The 24106-nt window shown below is 38.1% G+C and overlaps 1 protein-coding gene across 5 annotated transcripts in view; it reads right to left on the reverse strand.

Annotated features, from left to right (window-relative positions):
- Window positions 1–24106, reverse strand: part of LOC138743666 (matrin-3-like) — a 63181-nt gene that overhangs the window by 30689 nt on the left and 8386 nt on the right. For 4 of the 5 annotated variants that reach the window (XM_069899224.1, XM_069899223.1, XM_069899226.1 and 1 more), the window contains exons 2-9: window positions 22730–23934; window positions 17934–17995; window positions 17599–17637; window positions 15973–16088; window positions 13158–13231; window positions 6209–6346; window positions 5618–5749; window positions 795–935 (exon numbers count right to left, since the gene is read on the reverse strand). In XM_069899224.1, coding sequence (XP_069755325.1) covers window positions 795–935; window positions 5618–5749; window positions 6209–6346; window positions 13158–13231; window positions 15973–16088; window positions 17599–17637; window positions 17934–17995; window positions 22730–23773 — 1746 coding nt within the window. In that variant the 5' untranslated portion in view covers window positions 23774–23934. The remainder of the gene's footprint in view (window positions 1–794; window positions 936–5617; window positions 5750–6208; window positions 6347–13157; window positions 13232–15972; window positions 16089–17598; window positions 17638–17933; window positions 17996–22729; window positions 23935–24106) is intronic. The other variant, XM_069899228.1, reaches the window with a different exon arrangement.

Here is a 24106-nt window from a genome sequence, read left to right on the forward strand (position 1 = left end):
GAACACCATTCTTCACCTCTAGGTCTGAAACCCAAGAGTTTATAACTCAGCAAAATTAACACATTTTAAGTAATGTTTCAGATCCAGACCATGCCTAGATGAAAAGAAATTTCCCTATCTCCTCTCTAATCCTTCCACTGCAGATGTGTTAAATCATGTTATGGATGAAAAATATTGACAAGAAAATTAATTAATTTTCAATCCATGACAAAAGCTCATACAATCATAACAACATTTATGTGGGGAAATATACTCATTTATCATTTTTGTATCTATTTGATGCCTTCCTCTGTAGCCTTTGATACTTTACCAATAGAAAGTAGATGTACAAGACCTCACATCCAATTCTCTCTTCAAGCTACAAGTCTTCTGATTTAAATGACAGTCAAAAGCAAACTACATCAAATTTGCAGTTAAAATTTACCTTCTACATAATAATTACCATTCCAGATGAAGACTCCAAAAAAAAAGCAATCAAATGCAAACTGAATGATTCAAACCAAATTAATTCTAACAAAATTAAGAAGCAAAACCAAGACATTAGCAACATGGCACAAACTCTTTGCAGGCTGTTTGCATGAGAACAGTGGTTCCTACATCTTGTAGATGCTACAGCACAGTAATGTTTTCACTTCCTGAGACTTCAGCCGTGAAAGTCACTGCTATTTATTTGTATGCTAATAGATCAAATTGAACCCAATCCTTAAAAAATGTTATCATGCTGTGTCATTAATGAAATTATACTTGTTGTTGAAGTATTTTACATTATTGCTAGCATGATAAATACTATATACCTGATTTTTAACTCTCATCAAAAGGTAGTTTGTCACTTTGCCAAAAGGTGTGCCGAGGCGCACAATTTCTAAGTCAGTGTATCCAACAGATGGCAAGTTACTGATGTGGACTACTCGGCTGCGTTCTTCACCTTCTTTGCCCTACAAGAAAATGAATGAAAAATATTTAAATGGAATAATCCTCAAGATATTAACTTGTGGGCAATGCAAGTGTAAGATGTCACAAAAGTATTTCATTTTTATTATTCAAAATTGTAAATTAATGATTGATTAGATTGTAACTCGCAGAAGTGAAGTTGAAGGATTAAAAATGTCACAAAACAAATAAATTATAAAACAAAAAACTAGCTGCCAATTAACGTCAATGAAATAGGAAAGTAGGAACGTTCAAGAAAAATACTTAATTCTAGAACCCCAATTTTTAACTTTAAGTTTTTAACTTTAAGCTCAACATTGCTTATACAAATGTTGACTGGTTTGAGTTTTGTTTTCCAGTTCGTGATGTTTCATTACTTTACGCTATCTGAAGTGAAAAGTAGCAAAAGTTGCAGTTTTACTGAGAGGGGTATGCTCAGAATGGGGCACATTAAGAGAAGCAGGTAGGGATAGGAAGAACAAACATCAAATAAACAATTCATCTCAACAAGAAACCACAAATTTTGTCAGTAACATTCGTGTGTCCTCCACAATTCAAAGTTCAAATTTAATATCAGATGACATCATATACAATCCTGAGATTCTTTTTTGTGTGGGCCAAATAGAATTTCTAATTACCAGTAACAACTCAAAGGAAGTTGTTACAAAAGAAAGAAATGTCAACCAAATGAATCCAAATACAGAAATATAAATGTAAAACACAAAAGTCTGCAAACACTGTGGGTGAAGTAAAACGCAATGCTGAAAAACTCAATATATCAAACAGTGTTAATTTATATAACAAAAGATAAAGATACATAACCAGCATTTTGGACTTGAGCTCTTCATCAAGGTATGAAAAAATGTCGGCAGGTGCCCGAACAAAGGAGGGTAAAGGGGTGTGGCAAGCAGCACAGTTCCAAAGGGAGAAAGCACTAGATGGAAAAGTGGGGGACAGTACACCAGCAAGCAAGGAAAAGAAGAATGGCTCTGGGAAGAAAGGGAAGGGGTGAAGAGTTAGGGGAATGAAGACAAATGGAAAGGGAAAATGGATACTAGGCTAACAGAAACCGGAGAAGTCTATGTTGATGCCATCTGGTTGGATTGTGACCTGACAGAAATTAAAGTATTGTTCCTCCAATTTATGGGTGGTCTTGGTGGGATAATACATGAGGCCATGGACAGACATGCGAGTATGGGAGTGGGGCACAGAACTGAAATGGTTGGCCACTGGGGGAGAGAGAGAGAGAGAGAGAGAGAGAGAGAGAGAGAGAGAGAGAGAGAGAGAGAGAGAGAGAGAGAGAGAGAGAGAGAGAGCGCAAAGGTATCTTCCAGACTCTCTGATGCAGATAAGGCCACAAAGGGAGGACTGGATGCAGTAGATCAGTCCTGCAGATACACAAGTGTTGCTTTACTTGAAAGGACTGTTTGGGACCCCAAATTATGGTGAGAGAGAGATGTGGGCGCAAGTGTAGCACTTCCTGCAGCCATAGGGGAAGATCCTGGAGAGGGGGGGTTGGGGGGCCATTGTTGGGAGGGATGAATGGAAGAGGGTGTAACAGAGGAGGCAGTCCCTATGGAAGGCTGAGAGGGAAGGAGAGGGGAAGATGTGACTAGTAGCAGGATCATGCTGTAGGTGGCGAAGATTATGGAGGCTAATGTGTTGGATGCGGAGGCTGGTGGGGTGGTAGGTAAGGACAAGGGGAAATCCTACATTTGTTACATCTGGGGGCAGAGGGAGCCAGAGCAGATGAGTGGGAAATAGAGGAGATGCAGGTAAGAGCTGAGAGGTGGTGGTGGAAGTAAAGTATATTTGTGAAGGAAGGCAGATATTCCAGGTGATCTGAACTGGAAGACCTCATCTTGGGAAAAGATGTGGTGGAGATGGAGAAATTGCAAGAAGAGAACCAAATCCTTGCATGGGCCTGGGTGTGAGGAAGTATGATCAAGGTAGTTGTGGGAGTATGTAGGTTTTTAAAATATGTCTGTGGAAAGCTGGTCTCCCAAGATGGAGAAAAAGAGATCAAGAGAAGGGAGAGTGTTGTTGGAGATGGACCAGGTGAGTTTGAGATCAAGGTGGAGGTTGGCAGTGAAGTGAACGAAGCTGATGAGCTCATTGCAGGTGCATGAGGCAGTCTTGATGTAGTCATCAATATAACGAAGGAAGAGTTGAGGAGCCTTGCCTGTGTAGGTTTGCAGCATGGATTGCTTGACAAAGCCCATAAACAGACATGTATAGCTGGGATCCATGCAGTATAAATATTTAGCAATAAATGAATCTGGTGTTCCATGAGATAGTTGAGGGATAGCAACTATTCCTGAAAGTGGAATTTCAAGTCCTGTGGCACCTGTACCTCCTTCTAAAGGCAGCAGCAAGAAAAGAGCATGTCCTGGGTGGTATGGATCCTTAATAATTGTTGCTGCTCTCCAATAGTAGAGCTCCATGTAGATGTTGTAGATGGCTGGGAGAGTTTTGCCCATATTGGGACGCGTCAACTATCTGTTGCAGGTTTTTCCGCTCAGAGGTATTAGTGCACCCAAACCAGGCCATGATACTGTAGGTCACCTGTAGATGTTTGCCAAGGTTTCTGATTACATACCGAGTCACCGCAAACTAGTGGTGTAAATGTGCTTTCTTCGTAATGGCATCATTATGATGGGTCTAGGAAAGGTCTTCCAAGATAGTGGTTCCACCTTGCTCTGATGATCAAATTGAGCACAGAAGGCATTAAGCTCATCTGGGAGTGAAGCATCAGGTTGAGCTTTGCAGATTACACCATTTGTACCCTGTCACAGCAGTCAGGTATACTTTGTTGTTTCCATTCTCATCCAAATTCTCCACTTCACCCGGGAGGTGATAATTGGGCAGGGATTTCTTAAGACAGGCCTGATTTGCTTCCTGAACACCTTTGGATGTATTTTATGGTTTTTGAGCTGCTGATCACAAAAATCATCTTAAAATTTAAATGACCTATTTTGTGATTTCCCGTCATATTTTAAGTCTACTAGTATATTGCCCACAAAGCAAACTGTTTTGGTCAGTCTGAGCATGCATGGGCTTGCACTCACTGAAGGTGCTCTACAAATGTTGAGTCATGATAGATGAAGACAGGCTATAAAAGCAGTTCACAAAAACAGATGCTGTGCATTAAATTGATAATAGATTGATGCACATGTTCTATTGGCATTGCAAGTGAATAGCATTTATTCAATTTATTGAAGACTCAAAAAAGCAGAAATATCTCAATGTCGCAAGAGCTGCGATACATTCTGTTACACTTGTGGCGAAGTGTAGGGTTAAAGTTCAGACACAGCATGATTGCATTTATCAAGAAAGCCTAAGAGATCTACTTCAGTTGTAAAATTGATGATAAACCCTGGGATCCTCACATATGTTGCGCAACATGTGCAGTCAACCTGAGAGCATGGCTCAGAGGCCCTCGGCAGTCCATGCCATTTGCAGTCCCAATGATATGGCAAAAACAGAAAGATCAAAATATATTTGATTTAAATCAGCAGAACAGTAGGTTGAGGTTATCCCAATGTTTTATTTTAAACTTTATTTAAAATTTTATGACATGAATAAAATAAAAATTACATTTAAAGAAATAATAAAAAATAAGATAATAAAAATTAGAATACTACATCATTCTTTGGCTTGGCTTCGCGGACGAAGATTTATGGAGGGGTAAAAGTCCACGTCAGCTGCAGGCTCGTTTGTGGCTGACAAGTCCGATGCGGGACAGGCAGACACGGTTGCAGCGGTTGCAGGGGAAAATTGGTTGGTTGGGGTTGGGTTTTTCCTCCTTTGCCTAAACTACACAAATTAACCCCCCCCAATAATTATAACACAACATTAATCGTCTAATTTAAAATTAGTCCAACCCTCCCCCCCAAAATAAAGAGCAAAGAATTAATTAACAATGTTGTAAATAAAATAGAAAAAACCCCACTTACAAAAAAAAGATAAAACTTAACAACAAAAAAAATTACTAACAAAAAGAAAATCAATACTAAAATAATACCCTTAAACATATACTTAAATCAAACATAATACATGTATTTAACAAATGAAATCCACTTTAAAACTAAGTTCAAATATTAAAATGGCATCACATGCAAACTCCCCTCCAAACCATGCCAATTTGAAATATATAATTCCTTCATAATTTTGGGGTCTATATCCTGAAACTAAATCTGGTGGAAATACCTTCATCAACATAATTTCTGCAATTTATGGAAGGTGCTCACCATCATCTTCTCAAGGGCAGTTTGGCATGGGCAAAAAGGCTGGTTTTGTCAACATCGTTCAGATCCAAAAGAGTAAGAAATGAATAAATCTGAAATATAGTGACTGCACATTTTCAATCACCAGAACTACTCAAGGAAAATATAATTCAAGTACAAGGAAGTTTTCAAAAATTTAAAGTAGCACACTGCAATTACAAAGTCCTGAACAAGTGAGATCTTGCATCAATTGGTTTTTGACTTGCATGCCATGTGACACCTAATTAGTATACCATGGTTTCTCTTCCCAAGCTGTTGGACTTCACACTGTTCTGCTAATTCTATATTTATTACTGCTGTTCTGAATTCTATCAAATAGAACTATCTCCATAGTGAAGGAAACCTGTAAACGAGGATGAAAGTGAATAAATAATTCTCGTACTATTTTGTACATAAAATACCTTTATAGTCAACTTTTTATATTTCTGAGACAGTTCTGCTCTAATGACGTTGCCATCCACAAAGGTAGGTTTCATCTGGTAAAACTTCACCATGGCTTGAGCTGCTTCAGGATAGGCCAACTCCACAAATCCCTGTAATTAAAAGCACAAATATTAATGGAAAATAGATGCACATAATCACATGCAACTGTTCAGACCTGGTGCAATTAAATGTATACTAAGTCAGTCAAATTTAATGACAAACCGTATCAAGAAGAAAAAATGGAAATTACAATTAATACCAAGATAACTTGAAAAGGATTTTAATGTCAAGACAATGTTCAGACATTTTCACACATATTGTACAATGTTGATATTCCCACCATAGCTGCTGAGAGATCCACTTGGGTATACTAAGGATGAGAGGTACAAGCTTTGCTGAGCAGCCTTTTCTCATTATTATTACATGGCCATACTCTCTAGACTTCTTAAAGGAATCATTCTTTTGCATTTTAACTTGTGATATTAGGATAACACATATGAATATGAATTATAGGATGTTTTTTGGCTATAATATAATGCAAAAAAAAGTACACTCTAGTATATTCTTACCTCACCCTTTGATTTTATTAGCAAATAGTTAGTAACCTTTCCAAATGGTTCAGCCAGTTTGATTAAGTCACGATTCATACATCTACCTCGCTGTAACTCACTAATGTGAACCACTCGCCCAGGCTCATCATTTATATCCTAAAGAGGAAAAAAAGCTTCAGTAAAAGAAGTAGAACCATAGAACAGCTCAGAAACAGGCCCTTCTAGACTGTGCCAAACCATTTGTCATCGTCCCCTAGTCCCACTGACCTGCACCCAGTCCATAGCCCTCCATACCTCTCCCATCCATGTTCCTGTCCAAATTCTTCTCAAATGTTAAAATTAGGCCCACATTCATGAAGCCTGTTCCATATCACCACCTCTCTGGGTGAAGAAGTTCCCTTAAACTTTTCCCTTCACTCTTAACCCATGTCCTCTGGTTTGTATCTCACCCACCCTCAGAGGAAAAAAGCCTTTCTCCATTTACTCTGTCGATCCTCCTCATAATTTTAAATACCTCTATCTAATCTCTCCTCATTCTTCTACACTCCAGAGAATAAAGTCCTAACATGTTTAACCTTTCCTGGTAACTCAGATCCTGAAGTCAGGGCAACATCCTAGTAAATCTTCTCTGTTCTCTTCAATCTTATTGATATTTTTCCTATAGTTACTGTATATGAAACCATATAAGACCCCCCTTTTAACCCCAAAAAACTGCCTCAAAAACCACATGGGGTACTAAGGGCGAAGGAATAATTTTGGATCCACCATTTTGGGAACTGTAGTGGAGGCTTTCATCTGTAAGATGGTGACTGTAGGAAAGTGCTCAAGCTACACTACTGTATAAAAACTAAAAGTTGTAACATATGCTAAGGAGCACAGTAATAGAGCAGCAGCTAAAATCTTTGGAGCACCACCTACAGCAAAAATGATTCATGCATGGAGAAAGAAAGAAAAATGGCTCAAGGCTGCTAAAAGAGGTAAACGTAACCTTCGTTACCTAGCCCCTCATTGACCACAAAAAACTGGGTGCTAAATGAAAGAGAATCAAGGAAATGCATTTCTACCAAGATAATGCATGCGGCCAGGAGATTAGGAGATCAAAAGCATAAGGATTATACTAGATCTGAAGGTTGGTGATACCGATTCACGAAACGGCACGGTCTATCAATGCGTACAAAAACAACCATTGCACAGAAAAGGCCAGTGGATTATGAAGACAACATATTACTTTCATATACATGCACGAAAACAAACTTGTCTCGCACTGAGCCAGTGAACAAGGATGACGTTCCAGTCACAAAACTGTGAGCATTAAAGGAGCTAAAACCATTGTAGTTAAAACCACTGGTCATGAAGATGCATTATATAGAAGTTCTGCCCTGTGGTGCTGATGGCACAAAACTGCCACCATTGGTAATATTTAAAAGAAAGACTCATTGCAAAGAAAAATTACCAGGCGATGTGTTCATTCATGTTCATCCAAAAGGTTGGATGGATGAGGCTGGAATCAAATTATGGTTGTAGAAAATATGGCAAAGGCGTGCCGGTAGACTCTTTAAAAAAAACCCTGCATTTCTGATCTGAGGTCAGTTCAGGGCACACAGAACTGAAGACTCAGAGAGCTGTTATTCCTGGTTGTCTGACGAGCCAATTGCAGCCTTTAAATGTGTGTATAAACAAGCGATTTAAAAATAACACGAGGGAACACTGGAACAAATGGATGGGAGGAAAGGATCATGCACCAACATGAATAGGAAGAGTGAAACGCCCACCATACACAGGTGTGAAAGTGAATGAAGACTTCCTGGGACACTGCAAGAGCTGGAATTATATTTAAGGGTTTTAAGAAGTATGGAATTAGTAATGCCCTTGATGGCACTGAGGACGATGCATTATTTGAAGACGGTGACGCCAGCAGTAGTGATGCTAAATTTTTGGGCTTTAACATTGATATGGTTGAATGTTCAGTCAGTGACAGAACTTTGATGCTTTATTGTGTCTTTGTTTATGATAGTTACTTGTTTTAATGTACTTTTTAAAAAAGTTGTAGCAGTATTATTATTAAAATGAGTTTTACCGATGTCCTAGTTGCATGTTCTGTCCAGGTTTTACCTGCAAGTACACTAAAACAAATTTTTCCTGAAATCTTCTACTAAAATGGGGATGAGGGTCCTACATGCTGTAGGTATCCAAAACTGCACACAATACTCTAAATTTGGCCTCATCAATATCTTATACAACTATACCATTAACAATCCAACTCCGATACTCAATACTTTATTTCTGAAGTTCAATATGCCAAAAGATCTCTTTCAACCCTATTCATCTGTGCTGCCATTTTCAGGGAATTAAGTATCTGAATTCCTAGTTCCCTCTGACCTACTGCACTCCGTGTATGTCCTTTCTTGGTTTGTCCTTCCAAAATGCAACACCTCAAACTTGCCTGCATTAAATTCCATCTGCCATTTTTCAGCCCATTGTTCCAGCTGGTCCAGATCCCTCTGCAAGGTTTAAAGACCTTTTTCATGGTTCACAACACCTCCAATCTTTGCATCATCTGCAAACTTGCAGATCCAACTGACCACATTATCATCCAGATTACTGATAGAGATGACAAACAAGAATGGTGACAGCACCAATCCCTGAGGCACACCATTAGTCACAGGCCTCCAGTCTGATAAGCAACCATTTACCATCTTACTTCATTATCTAGTCCAGTTCACTACATCACCATGAATACCTTGTGTCTGAACTTTTCTGACTAACCTCCCATGTGGAACCTTGTCAAAGGCTCACTAAAGTCCATGTAGAAAACATCCACAGCCTTTCCTTCATCAACTTCCCTGGTAACCTCCTCGAAAAACTCTCTAGGTTGGTTAAACACAACCTACCACCCACAAAGCCTTGTTGACTATCCCTAATCAGTTTATGGATATCCAAATAATTGTATATCCAACCTCTTAGAACACCTTCCAATAATTTACCTACTACTGACATCAGGCTCACTGGCCTATAATTTCCAGGGTTATTTTTGGAGCCTTTTTAAAATAACATGAGATACCCTCCGATCCTCCCGCACCATACTCATGGCAAGGTAATTTTAAATATTTCTGCCAAAGCCCCTGCAATTTCTACACTAGCTTCCCTTAAGATCCAAGGGAATATTTTGTCAGGCCCTGGGGTTTTATCCTCTTTTGCTTTAAGGCAACAAGCACTTCCTCCTCTTTAATTTATACAAGTTCCACAGTCTCATTGTTTGGATTCCTTACTTCGCACGACTCTGTGTCCATGACTTGAGTGAATATTGATGAAAATTTTTTTAAGGTATTCCCCATCTCTTTTGGCTCCATACAAAGCCGACCACTGCAAGGTGACCAATTTTGACCTTTACTATCCTTTTGCTCAATATAGAAACCCTTAGTTTTTCTTGCTTTTTTATACTCCTCTAGTACCTCATTTGCTCCACGTTGTCTATACCTGCGAAACACCTTCCAAACCAGATCCCCAATATCTCTTGAAAACCAAGGTACCCTTTGCCTGCTAACCTTGCCTTTAATCCTGACAGGAACATACAAACTCTTTACTCTCAAAATTTCACCTTTGAAGGATCTCCACTTACCAGTAGTACATCTTTGTCAAAAAACAACATCCTAATCCATGCAGAATAGATCCTTTCCAATTTCCTCAAAATTGGCTTTTTCCAATCTAGAATCTCAACCCAAGGCCCAGACCTGTCCTTATCATAATTAACTTGAAACTAATGGCATTATGATCACTGGACCCAAAATGTTCCCCTACACATACTTCTGTCACCTGTCCTGTCTCGTTCCCTAAAAGGAGATCCATATTGCACTCTCTCTAGCATGTACCTCATACATTGATTTAGAAAACTTTCCTGAACACATCTGACAAACTCCAAACCATCCAGCCCTTTTACAGTATGGGAGTCCCAGTCAATATATGGAAAATTAAAATCTCCTAATCACAATCTTATGTTTCCTACGGTTGTCTACTATCTCTCTACTGATTTTCTCCATAATTCTCTTTTGATTATTGGGCGGGAATGGCCACAGCAGAGTCCAGCACTGACCACCTGTTCCCTTTCCCTCTCCTGTGACCCATCTACTCTCCTCCTGCTTCCTAGGTTTGATAATGTTCTTGAATCTCCTGTCTATCAACCAGTTTGCCTCCCGAATGGTCCAGAGTTCATCCAACTCCAGTTCCATTTCCATATCTCAGCTTGTCAGGCGCTGCAAATGGATGCGCTTCTCGCAGATGAAGTCATCAGGGTCACTGCTGGCTTCCCTCATGACGCACATTCTCCAAGAGGAGCATTCCCCTGCCTTGGCGGCCGTTCCCACTGTCTGTGACTAGAGGAACAGATTATATATCTAAAACCTGCCCTTACCTGTGCCAACCTGCTGAACCCTTTTTCTTCCTTGAATAGATTGGATCTTTCTTACTTCAACTCCTACTATCACTCGCCTCTTACCTATTCTCATGAAGCCTGCTAAGCCAAAGCCTTACCACTCTGATGATGACTGTATCATGATTAAGCACATGTAAGGATAATTATAGTTATAGTTAATAAACTTATTAGTCATGGCACATTAAGTCAATTCAAAATCCTGTTGGAAAATGCATTTCTGAGCTAAATGGCAATAATTTATCCCCATTATACAAACCAACACACAATCTCAAATGCAAGACATTGCCCTCTTCACATGATGCTTCCTGATGGCTACTCACTATTTAGATTACTTACATTTTTATCAGGCCTAATGTGCTGCTGAAGCACCAAGTACTTCTTGGGCATCCTGTTTTAATCTTATACTAAATGTGTAAACCATATCACTGATGCAAATACTAAGAGGACTGACAATTAGGACAGACAATTGTGAACTTGTTTTTTCCTAAATTCAATATGATCTGTCAAAATACACTCCTTACTTTCCAGAACTAGATCTTAAAATTTGAAATTGATCAACTGTGATAGGAAAACATTAAATAAAAAATGCATTAAAATCCTCTATTTTGCTATAGTTCAAAATATTTGCAGATAACCTTTGAAACTTGAACAATGAAATTATGTTATTTTCTTGGCTTATCAGGACATCCTAGCAATATATTTATAAATAAAATTCATCAAGAAATGGAACAATGCAACTTAGTGGTTTCTTGTTGTTTGGAGAATGTAAATACAAAAACTTCTTAATCAAATAGACTATTTCCGTTAAGAAGAGGAAAGATTAAATCAAGAGGACATGAGTTAAGAATTAAGGGGCAGAGGTTTAGAGGTAACATGAGGGGGAACTTCTTTACTCAGAGAGTGGTAGACGTGTGGAATGAGCTTCCGGGAGAAATAGTGGCGGCGGAGTCAATTGTATTATTTAAGAAAAGGTTGGACAGATATATGGATGAGAAGAAGATGGAGGGTTATGGGCATTGTGCAGGGAGGTGGGACTAGAGAGGGGTGTTTGGTTCGGTGCGGACTAGAAGGGCCTAATGGCCTGTTTCCGTGCTGTAAATTGTTATGTTATATTAAACCATTTCGGTTTGAAATAAAAACATATAAAAATATAAAAGAACAGAAATACTAATACTTTTTTTAGTACGTTATTACACACAAGGTCTGATCATGACATAATAGACATTAATTTTTACTTGTTCAGATAGAATTTACATCTTTTTCCTGCAAAATATATTTACTTTTAAAAACCATGAATGCAAACAAATAGCATTTCTCAATACACTTATCATTTATTTTGTGGTAGCTGTAAATCCTAGCTCAGCACTTCATACTATTTCAGACAGAATGGATAATTCTATAAAGTTGATGGTACAGGAAAAGTCAATTTGCCAGTTCTGTTCAATAAATGCTATACTTGTTTATGTTCTGGAAAATAACATGACTGCTCACCAATCATTCTTCATCCTAGATCTACTTAGGGGTGACAGCAGATTCTTATTCCAATATCAGAAGATCAATGAGTAGTTACTGCTGATGTCCCCTAACAATGACCCTTAACCCACCCAATTTATTTTGTATCTACATACCACAAATGCATTCATCAGATACTTTCTAAACTCTTTCATTGTCTTTTTAATATCCAGAGTGCTTGTAAGACATGTAGCACCGAATAAGCAGAAATTTCTTCCAATTACAATTGGATGTTTGAAACCATCATCTTTGCAACCATTCCCCGCATCCCTCACTAACTCTATTACCAGGCATCGGAGGCAGAAACCAGACATCTAGTTGACATGCCTGACTCCATGAAAAACCTCAGGCCACATGCTTCCATCATTACTAAACCACCTCTTTTCACAGTAGTATAAACTGTCCAATTTTCCCATGCTTCATCTCAGCTCCAGTTAAAGTTTTCAAGCAGCCTTCTGTTGCCTCCAGATCTGACCACTCCTACACATTCTTTGATGATCTCTCATCTCCACACCTTAAGCTTATCCAACACCCTGCTGGCCAAGTTGCTTTCACTAAATCACATTTACTCATTACTCAAGAGTTAATTTCCTTATACACACTTCCATTTCTAACCCACTCCTGCATCAGAAACCTGTATTCATCCAAACATATATAAAAATGCTTCAGCATTAGAGACCATATCTTGAACTTTGAAACCCCTGTCTGAACTTCTATACCTTACTTTTTCTTTTATGTTAGTCTCTTAAAAGAATCTCTTTAATTAAGATTTTATACATGTAACATATAACCCACGCCAAATTCTGTTTTTTTTATGTTTGAGTGAGTTTCTTGAGACATCTCAGTGTTGAAGTGCAAGTAGATGTCAATAACTACAGGTATTTCATTCATAGCCATTTTTATGAACTCCGTGCAACTCAGCTATGGATACTGAAAAGACAACAATTAAGCTAATCATGTGGTTAGTTAAGCCCTCCATAAAACTAAGTTTTACGCAATTAGATTTAAAGAACATGGAATACTAACCATTCTGAGTGGCTTCTGCATCCTCTGAACATTGTTTCCTTGCTTGTTATCCATTGGACCTTTCCAATTTGGTGCTGAAATCAAAGATGAAGGAAAAACTCAGTCCCTCTTATTAGATCTGCAGTAGGTCTAAAAACAGATAGCAGCATCTGGGAGACTTGGTAGAGCTTATCTGCGGAAAATGCTTGAGCTAGATGATGTGCACATCAGAGGGATTTTCTCTCACTTCATATTTATCCTACTTGGAGGATGCGAGTTTTGCATAAAGTCCATTCTCATGTTCAACCTGTGGCTCAGGCACCAATACTATTTTAGATTCTAAGATTTTAAAAATACAGAAAAACTCCAATAATCCACTGTACAATTGCTTGGAAGCCTCAAAGGTTCAGCATCATGCTGGCTGAGCTCTGAATCTGCATCCTATTAACAGGCTTGCTTTGAAATTCATTGGGGCCCCAGATCCCATTCACCCACAAAACTCATCGGAGCACAGGTTTCCAAGCTCATTTTCTATCAAGTTCGCTGGAAAATGTTATTTTGTAATTTATAACATCTAAAAAGATGTTTAAGAAGTCTGTAAGCAGTATTAATTGGATTAATAAGAGCAACAAGAATGGCTCTTTTTAAGGTTACTATGCATGATTAGATTCCTATTCTTCCTTTTGAATTATGGAATTTGAATTTAATTTTTTTTAAAATTATGAATTAGACATACAGCATTTTAACAGGCCAATTCAGCCCTATGAGTCTGTGCTGCCTATTTTATACCCAATTAATACGTTTTTGAAGGATTAGAGGAAACCGGAGTCCCCGGAGAAAACCCATGCAGACAGTGCAGAATTCTCACCTAAGTCCAGTTCCAATCTCTGGCGCTGTAAAGGCATTGTGCTAACAACTTCGTCAACCATGCAATAATCTATCATGATCACAAGAATGTTTAAAGGAGCCAAGATGACGATGAAGGCTGGAAGCAGGTGGCAGGAAGCAGGTGCAAATCAGCACATTCTGGCAGAGCAACTATGTCTAACATCTCAGCATGAATTGTCTATATAAACAGCTACCTAAATAAGGGTCAGCATGTACCAACAACATCTCAGAAAATTCAGCTGAAAGCCACAACTCCAATATTATATCAATTGTGACGTTCTGCAGAGTGTACCCATCATTTATTTCCTTGAACCTACTGAAAATTATTATAATGGAAGTCTTTGTACCAGTCAATTTCTAGCTCTTACATTTGCATGCTGATAAAAGATTAGAATTGCCAAAGAAGCTAATCATATCTTTGTAGGTTTGTGGTCAACAGGATTCAGATAGTAAAAAGAATCCTCCAGATCATTTTTCTTTCAAAAGTCACGTTAAATACATTTTGGAAGATCCAATCACAAAGTGGTTCTAGAAAGGTTTATTCAATGAACTTTTTTTGAGGTGCCATTATTGTTTCCAAAATTTTGTTCAGTATTAGCCAATGTCATCCTTATTCATTTTCAACCCGACAAATAAACAAAAGTTGGGAATCTTGCAAATCATGCACTACTTTCTTTCATCTTTAATTTTTTCTTGTTTTTAAACAGGAAACTCTGCAGATGCTGTTGGTAGTGCAATGTGCTAGAGTGCATGCAGCGTCTATGAAAAACAAAGGTATATAACCAATGTTTCAGGTCTGAGCCTTTTGTCAATGTATGAGCAGAAAGCAGGCAGGTGACCAAATAAAAAGGTAGGGGGATGAGGTACAAAAGGGCAAGGGAGGAGCACAGGTCAACACACAAGAGGTCATTGGTGGATTTGGGTGGGAGGGCAGCAAAGCCCAAGGTGATAAGGGGAGGGGATTAGTTCCCTGAATAGAGAGGAATGGAAAGGGGAGGGATCTGGAGGAAAGGAGACAGGATAGGGAAAGCGCCTTTCAGAAGTCATTGTTCATGCCATCTGGTTGGATGAATCCCCTCCATCACTTTCAGCTTTTTTCTCCCCAGCTCTTCCACTCATATTCACCTGTGACATCTTGTCTGTTGGTCTCTGCTCCTCCCCCTACCTTTTATTCAAGTGCCTGACCGCTTTCTGCTCATAACTTGATGAAAGGCTCAGAAGCAAAATGTTGGTTATGTGTCTTTGCTTCCTGTAGTCGCAGTGTGATCTGTGGAATTTCTCCACAATGTACAATTTCAAGAACTTGTTTTATTTCAATATGATACTATTACACAAAAAAAGTAGATATTAATTTAGACATTCACCATGGTAACAGGCCATTTCAGTCCACAAGTCTGTGTCACCCAATTAACCTAGGATACCCCCCCCCCAAATGTGTTTTGAATGGGGGAGGAAATGGGAGCCTCCAGAGAAAACCCACACTGACACAGGGAGAACAAACTCCTTACAGACAGTGCCAGATTCGAACCCCAGTCCCAACCGCTACACTAACTGTGCTCCCCAATAACCTAGCTGTTACTGTAGCTCATCCACTGTGTAGCTTGACATAGTTCACATTTGCAAACTATTGCCCAAAGTTGCTAAGAAGCTTGATGAATGCATCAAGAGCAGATCCATCCAGGAAAGTGGAGAATATTTCATATTCATGACATCCTTTATACATAGCTTTGAAAAAAAATCAGGGCAGCTACCGAGCCCAAACTAGAAGATTCTAATCACTCAGTTACAGTGAAGCAGCTGAACCAATTACACTTTTCATGAATGATATACTGGAATGTTTATGACAGCAGAAAGAAGCATGTCATTAAGAGCATTAGTTTCCAGCAATGCATGTGATACTGAAAATTATTTTTTGCTAAAACCTAGTTGGGACCTAGTTAAAACCTACCGCCATGGGATTCCATTCCTCCTATGCCTCTGTTTGATGTAAGAAAGGATCCAGATGGCGGAGGCCCCAAAATACCAGGCGCCAAGTTTGTTGACTGCAGAACAAGTGGATCGTCCCTAGAAACAACACAAAAAGATTTTAAACACAAAGTTCATACACAAATCAGAAACAAAGTTCAAATGAAATCACATTCCAAAATTTATTCTAATGCCAAAATAATAATGAAAAGATACATTCCTGCAATATAATTTGAGCTTTTTAAACTAGATATATAGAAAAAATGAAATAGGGCTAATGGCAGTGCTTCATTCAGAAAGGTTAGGCAGGTATCACTAAATAATTGCCCTGGCATTGCAATCCTTTCAAAAAGGAAAAAAAAATATCATCAGCTACAAAGTGACTTCAGCCAAAATGGTAAACCTTAAGATGCAATATAAATAAATAAATTAATTTTAGCTGTTAAATAAGTCTATACCTCGTAAATTCTGCAAACAGGTTTAAACAAGTTCCACCAAAGACCAATAGGCATCAACTATTCCAAATTCCATTTATGTTAGTTACATGAAAAATACACTACAACACAAATCATTTGAACCTGATCATTCTGCTTAAAATATTAGCTATTAGAAAAATATAGAACTACAATAGAGAATGTACATACGAAACATTCTCATTTGTTTTGCCTGAGAAAAGTAATAATGATTTAAAACGAACTTGATCGTACCAATTGCCTACATTTTCAGGCAGGCTCAAGTCAAATAGCACAAAACCAAATTATGAGTTTAATTTTCTGGAAAAAAACCTTCCCGATATACCACATGAAAAAGTTAATACAAGTTTAGCTTTGTCTGGAAAGTCTCTCCTGCAAGGCAGAATATTTGTTCAATGATGGAAGGACCATGAATTCAATCCCCTTTATAAAGTGATCCATTGCATTACGTACTTTTTTCTTTTGCTTATGCATGTGTGTTACTGGAGTTTTTTTTCCAAACTTGTTTTCTGTATATATAAAATGTGTGTTTTTCATGAATTTTAAATTTAAACACATACCACTATCTTTACAGACAGTGCCAGATTAAAACCCGGGCCTGCTCTGCCATTCAAAATCAGACTGACCTGGCTGTGAATTTATGCCCATTCCCACGTAACCTTTAATTCCTCTATTCTTCAAAAATCTGTGCATCTTAATTACCTTCAATGAGAGAGACTTTACTGCTTCCTTGGAATTATTGAATTTTCAAGGGACGAAAGTACAAGTCCTGGCTAACATTATCAAGCTGTGAATTGTCAGAAAATGAGCACTTGCATGTCAAAACCCACTTGAATAATGTAAATTGATATAGCCTGGATTTAGAATGTAGCTCTGTTGAAAGATGGCTGTAAAGACAATGCATTACCAGAAAGTGAGTGCCATGTACCAGACAACATGTTTTATATTGATAGTCCACCCTGATGATTTTGAGCCCAATATAATTCAATTTATCCAGTTTCATTTAAAAAAATGATAAAAGGGTAACAATATAGGGCAGGTTAAAAAAACATTCTCCTAATAGTTTCATGTCCAGAGAATAACTGGTCTAAATACATGGCAAGTAATGCTTGTGAGTACAAAGAATAAATACTTACACTTGAGGTTGGAAAGCATCGGGGTTCCATTCTGGGTATCTACAAAGGAGGACACAAAGAATCAAAGAACATTTTACCAGACTTGTAGAGCAGGTAATCAAATAATAATTATAAACCACAACTAACTTTTAACATGGTAAAATATTAAACAAATACTGAAAATGACTCGTTACACCTTGAATAATTGTGTAAGATGCTTCCAATTAACTTTCTAACATGTCTTCATTTAATATTATTATATAATGGACAACTATAGTTTCTTATTGACTAATTACTGAGTGCTATAGTAACTTGGCTGATAAATACACAAGCTAGCGAATCAAAAAACTCCATACATTTCCACAAGAAGGTCACAAAGCCGTCTGTGTGTTGAACTATTGTTGTGTTGGTTCCAATCCTATAATTAGAAAACATTAACAAATATACTGTTAGTGGAAATGAAAATGAGCCATGTCTCATTTTGTTGCATTTTAAGGTTTGTTTTCAACAAGCCAATTTTTGAAAAATAGAAAAGAATGTCATTTATTATCCTATTTCAAGCACCACATCAATTAAGCAATGGGATTATCAGAGTTACACCAATGCCTCATCTCTTGTTATCTGCTGCCACTGAGTGAAAATTTTGGGGAGAAAAGAATTCTGGAAAATAGCTATCAATTCATCACATGAAATTGGCAAAGCAATCAATGGCAGGATTCCTAGCAAGATGTATGATGAGAGATTGGGTTGGTTAGACACACGTTATCTCATAAAAAGTCTTTATAATTCTAACAGGACAAGATAGAACAGGAAAGTGAAAATGAAAAATCTACAGATATTGGAGTTAAACAGAAAGTATGCAGATGCTCTGATTGTAGTGCAATACACAAGTGCAAGAGAAACTCAGAAGGGCACACAGCATCTATAGGAAGCAAACGGTGACCAACTTTTTAGGCCTGAGCCCTTCATTACGGTGTGAGCAAGAAGAAAGCATGTGCCTGAATAAAAAGGTGGGGAGGAGGAGAGAGGGAGAAGAAGGAGCAGAGTAAGGAGCACAGGCTAATAGGTCAGGTGGATATGGGTGCCAGCATTTAAGTGCAGGAAGTATAATTACAATAAATTCAGATAGGATACATTGTATGGTATATAAAACCATGATCAGAAGCAAACTCTTCACTTGGAGGTGTTGGTGAACCTATCGAATTCTGGGAATGTTAATCTGAACTCTTATTTCACTTATTGGATGCCAACTTGGTCATCCCAGATTACTTTCGTCAGGTCCCATTTTCTTTTATTGAATCAGTCTTGTCCTAATTTAGAGCCTTAAGTTTTGGACTATCCCTTATCCTTTTCTATAACTACACTGAAATATAGTTACAGTCATTATTCCCAAAATGCTCAGACACAACTTCAGCAACTTACCCAGCTGCATTGCAAAAGATCAAGTCCCTAGTACTTCCTCTTATCCAGTAGGATATTCTATATACTGGCTCAACAAGCTCTCTGGATGCACTTTAAAAATCTCCTGTTTTGAACTGGGTGATCCCAGTTAATTTTGGGGAAGCTGAAATCCTTGCTGCTACCATCTTATTGCTTTTGCAACTCTCTGTGATTTGCCTACTTTTTGGCCCCACCATCTCCCACTAACTGGTAAAGACCTGTAATATATTACAAAATCATTACCCCTTATTACTTCTAAGCTTTACTCATATGGACTCATTTTGATGAGCTTCAAGGATATCTCCCTCAATGTTGGTCTCCTTAATCAATACTATTATGGCCCATCATAATATCAGGTATTAATCAATACTCTAATCTGCTTTAATAATTGTTCTTTGCATTAAAACAGTTGCAACTTAATCTTTCATTCCACCCTTGTGTATTTTGTCACCAGATTTGTTCTACCTACTTGATGGTGTTAGCTTTTCTTCTTTATTTGACTATCCTTCTCCCTCCCCACATCATACAGCCAGTCTGGGCCCCCTGTTAAATTTGTTCAAATCTTTCCCAACAGCATACACTGCAAGGATCTCCTCTTCTGGCACAATCAGAAGTGTATAGCTCCCACTTTCTCCAGAAAATGTACAGACCTCTCTCCTATACCATCTCTTCAGCCATGTATTCACCTGACCTATCCTATTGCTAGGTCCAAGTATGGACAAAAGAAATGAACTCCAGAGGTGAAAGTAACTGCCCTTGACAGCATTTGATCAAAGAACCCTGACTAAACCGAAGTCACCACTGAAATTAAGCAGAAAATCCTCCTATGGTTGGAATCATATCTAGCATAAAGCAAGATGGTTGTGGTGGTCAGACATAAATGATCTCAGCCACAGGACATCTATGCATGCGTTTCTCAGGGTAGTGTATCAGGCCCTACCATCTTCAGCTGTTTCATCAATGATCTCCAATCAGTCACAAGATCAGAATTAAAAGGATGACTGCATAATACCAAGCATCATTCACAAATCCTCAGATATGAAGCAGTCCACATCTAAATTCAGCAAGGCCTGGACAATACCCAGTCCTTTGCACTGTATCAGCAATAATAACCAAAATGATATCCAGCTGTCAATTACCCTCTAATATTCAATGGCATTACCTTCACTAAATCTGCCACTATACTGGAGGTTACCATTTACCAGAAACCGAATAAAAATAGCCAGATACACAAAGTAGTTACCAGAATAGGTCAGAGGCTAGGAATCCTGCAGTCAGTTATTCACCTCCTAATTCCCCAGCCCATCATCCTCAAGGCTCTAGTTAAGCATGTGATACTCTCCAGTTGCCTGGATGAATGCAGCTTCAACAACACTCAAGAACCAAAACACTACAGGATATAGCAGCCCACTTCATAGTACCCCTTCCTCCACCTCCCCCCATACACAACCATTCACTCATTCCATCACTGTTGCAAGCAGTTTGCACCATATACTAGATGCATAGTAGCAACTCAAGAATATTCTTTAGCAGCATCTTTCAAATCAAGACCTCTATCAGTTAGAAGGGCAATGGCAGCAAAAATAAGAGAAAGCCATACACCATCCTGCCTTGGAAACATATCACCATTGCTTCCCATCAGTGATTCAAAATCCTGAAACTTCCTAACAGCATTGTAGATATACCCTGCACCTAAAGGAACACAGTTTTTAAAAGAGATCCTGATCATCCTTTCAAGGGCAATTAGGTATGGACAATTAAATGCTGGCCAGATTGTGAAACCCACATTCATTGAATGAAAAATGAAATTAAAAAGGAAAATTACTGGCCCTGGAAATAACTCTGATGCCTGTACAGAACCACTCAGAAATTTCCAAACATCCAAGCTTAAAAAATTGGTTTCCAAAAATAATTCAAATTGTAAATCTAGCTCTTCACACAGAAATGTGGTGGACCTTTACCTTATCCCAATTCTAGGACCAATGCTTTAAATTCTCCAGCCTGAGCATATACACTCTCAGCACCTTCCATCGAAATACTTCTCAGACTCTTACAATCACCCTGCCATCAAGTTTGGGCCAATTTTAATCTCCTCAAAAAAATGCATCTTCCTCATCCCAAAAATCTATTGAATAAAAATGACTCCCAAGTATACCTGTCAAGGAATTTAAAATACAGTTTCAGTAAGACTTCTTTGCTATTGTATATCAACCCTCTGACATAAACTGCTATATTTGTCTTCCTAACTGCTTGTTGTATTTGTATATTGACACCAATGAACACATGCATGAACTTCTCTATTTACTTGTTTTCCTGCAGGATTCTAGCCATTAGTAAAAAACCTATTTTGTTCTGATGGTGAGAAAATAATGCCTTCTATTCAACTGCTGGCATAGATAAGTTTTAAGCAAAGACATCATATTGTTATACATGTTACATTAGCAGAATGTGGCTTTGGCAGCAAATTTTCATGTTTAGGTTAACATACTATTTGATGCACCTACTGAAATTATTTTAAGTAATCACAATAATCACTCACCTTATTTGATAGATCCAGTTCCACCATCACTTTATCAATTAATTATATTAAATGGTTGTCATTACCACTGGCTCTTCACCAATCCACAGGATTCAGCAATTAACATCTAAATTTTAGAAGCCAAAGGCTCACCAAGCACTTAAAACTTTCAGTGAAACTACAGGTGAATTTAAATTTAAACAATGTTAACAATACCATAGTGTTAAAATAGGCATCATGTTTTGTAACTGGAAATCTGAAATTGCATTCCTTTTACACTTGTAAAGCATAATAAATAACTTGTGCAATGGAAATCATCCATTCAAACTGAGATCTTTAATTTCTGTTTTTATATGACCGACTGTTTTATCAATTTTTTTGGCTCTTTCAAACATATTCACCAGTTCTTAGGAACTTGCTGGATAAAACAGTGAAAGCCTCAGCCATAGTTTTGTGGAATTGAAATTCAAATTCCTTAACAAGAAATTATACCTATGCTAAGGAGCACAGGGAAGAAACACCATCATGAGAGATGGAAGATTGATGGGAGTTAAAGTAGGAAATAGGAGAAAGAGAATGAATAAAAACAAACTTAAGTAAACTGCTAGAAGTCAAAACAATGTCAGATTTTATTTGTACAGCAACTTTCAAATTCTGATAGTTTGGAAAATTATTTCTGCTGCCACATCTGAGATATGAAAAGAGAAAAATGTTTAAATGGACTATGATGACCCTTTTAGTTTCATGGAAAGAGACCATTCAGTAAATCTATCCACTCAAAAACAAAACAAAACCTTGAAATAGATCAAAAGTATAGACTTAGAAAACTTCATATGGCTTTTTGAGCTTCTAACCTGAAGGAAATGATTTAAAATTTGAACTAAGTGAAGTTCAAATATGCAGCCAGGAGAGTATAGAAGCCAAATGTAGCTGAAACACAGTAGCATCCTCAAAATTCAACAAGGCCTTAATTTGAATATCCTCTCCGCTCAAAGAAAAGAATGTCTAGAAAAAGTAGATTTAATTGCATCATATTTTTGAAACTGGCAAACAATGCATCAGAAGCAAAGATAATCCAGAAAGTCATCTGAGACAACCTTAAAACCAAATGATGTTTTCCAAGTCCAAGAAGAGCTGCAGCTGTATTAGTTATATTTTTTTATGTAATTCTTAAAGAATTTAGAGGTCACTCACCTGTACAGAATGAATTGTTAGATCACACAACGAGCACAAGTAGGGGAAGACTGCTGGCAAAAAACCATGGTAATCGTTTATGTTGCTCAATGAAGGAGATCCTCGTTTTCTCTCAAAGAGAGACCGTTCAGGTGCACGAGGAGAAGGAAGATGTGCAGCTCTTCCATAATCAGAATCAAATTTATTGAAATTGTGCGAGGACTCAGAGAGGTGCATTTCCTCTCTGGAAAAGTCAACACCACCTCTTAATCGTTCACGCTCATAGTCTTTTCGGTCATATCTAGAACTTGACTCTCGGGAAGAATGACTGTGGCTATATTCAACCACTGAGTCAAGACTGGAATCACGACTTCCAAAATTAGGTTTCCTAAAATGTCTTTCTTCCTCCCAGTCATCATGAGAGACTCTGTAGGGACGGTCATGTCGTAGAGTACCATCACCTCTGTTGTACTTTGAAGATGCTCCTTCATTAGCCCTCCTTCTTTTCATCTCCATAAGAATTTCTGGCAAGGATTCAGGTGTAAGCTTGTCTTCGGGATAGTGGCTCAATTCATCCAAATCCCTGGATGAAAGGCCAAATGCAGCTAAAATGTTACTTGCCCTATCTGCATCAATTTTTTTCTGAACAGCGTGAGACTGCGGATTCTGATTTCTAGCTCCAAACAAGGAAGGCAAACTATTGCTAGCAGTATCACTATATCGTGAGGGCCCACCAGCTGATGACATCAGAACTTTAGCTCTTTGTCCCACACCTTGCGGGCCAAAATTCTGACCCTGTCCTGCACCTTGCGGACCAAAGTTCTGACCTGGTCCCACACCCTGTGGGCCATAATTCTGACCCTGTCCTGCACCATGTAAACCATAACTCTGACTCTGTCCAGAATTCATTAAGCCAGCCAAGTGTGGATTCTGGCACAGTGTCCCAAGAGCTGCCTGGATATTCAAAGGCGGATCTGCAGCATGACCTCCAGCATCTGCATCATGAAAACGACTTTTCCTCTTAGTACGCATTTGATTGCTCTGATCCCTGCCAAAACTTGCCATTTTGGCACAAGAAAGTGTATATTCCAATTACGGTAAAAGCAGTCAAGATTCTTTCTTGTTAGTAGAAGGTCTAAAAAGTTGTTTCACTGTCTAACTTGGTCTAAGAGTTGGCCGATTTCATAAGCTACAGGGATGTAATTTTTCCAAGAATGTTTGTCAGGCTGAAAGTTAAAAGAAAAACATTAGACCCAAGAAATATGAAAGAATCGCAAGGAAAGAGATTAGACTCAGCTTCAGAAAATCAAAAATGATCTGTAGAATGCAGCTTAAAATAGCAGTTAGATGAAAAGTATGAGCAACCAAAATTCTAAAATTTACTCCACAAAACTTACC

Source organism: Narcine bancroftii, chromosome 9, assembly GCF_036971445.1.
Source record: "Narcine bancroftii isolate sNarBan1 chromosome 9, sNarBan1.hap1, whole genome shotgun sequence".
Classification (NCBI taxonomy): Eukaryota; Metazoa; Chordata; class Chondrichthyes; order Torpediniformes; family Narcinidae; genus Narcine; species Narcine bancroftii.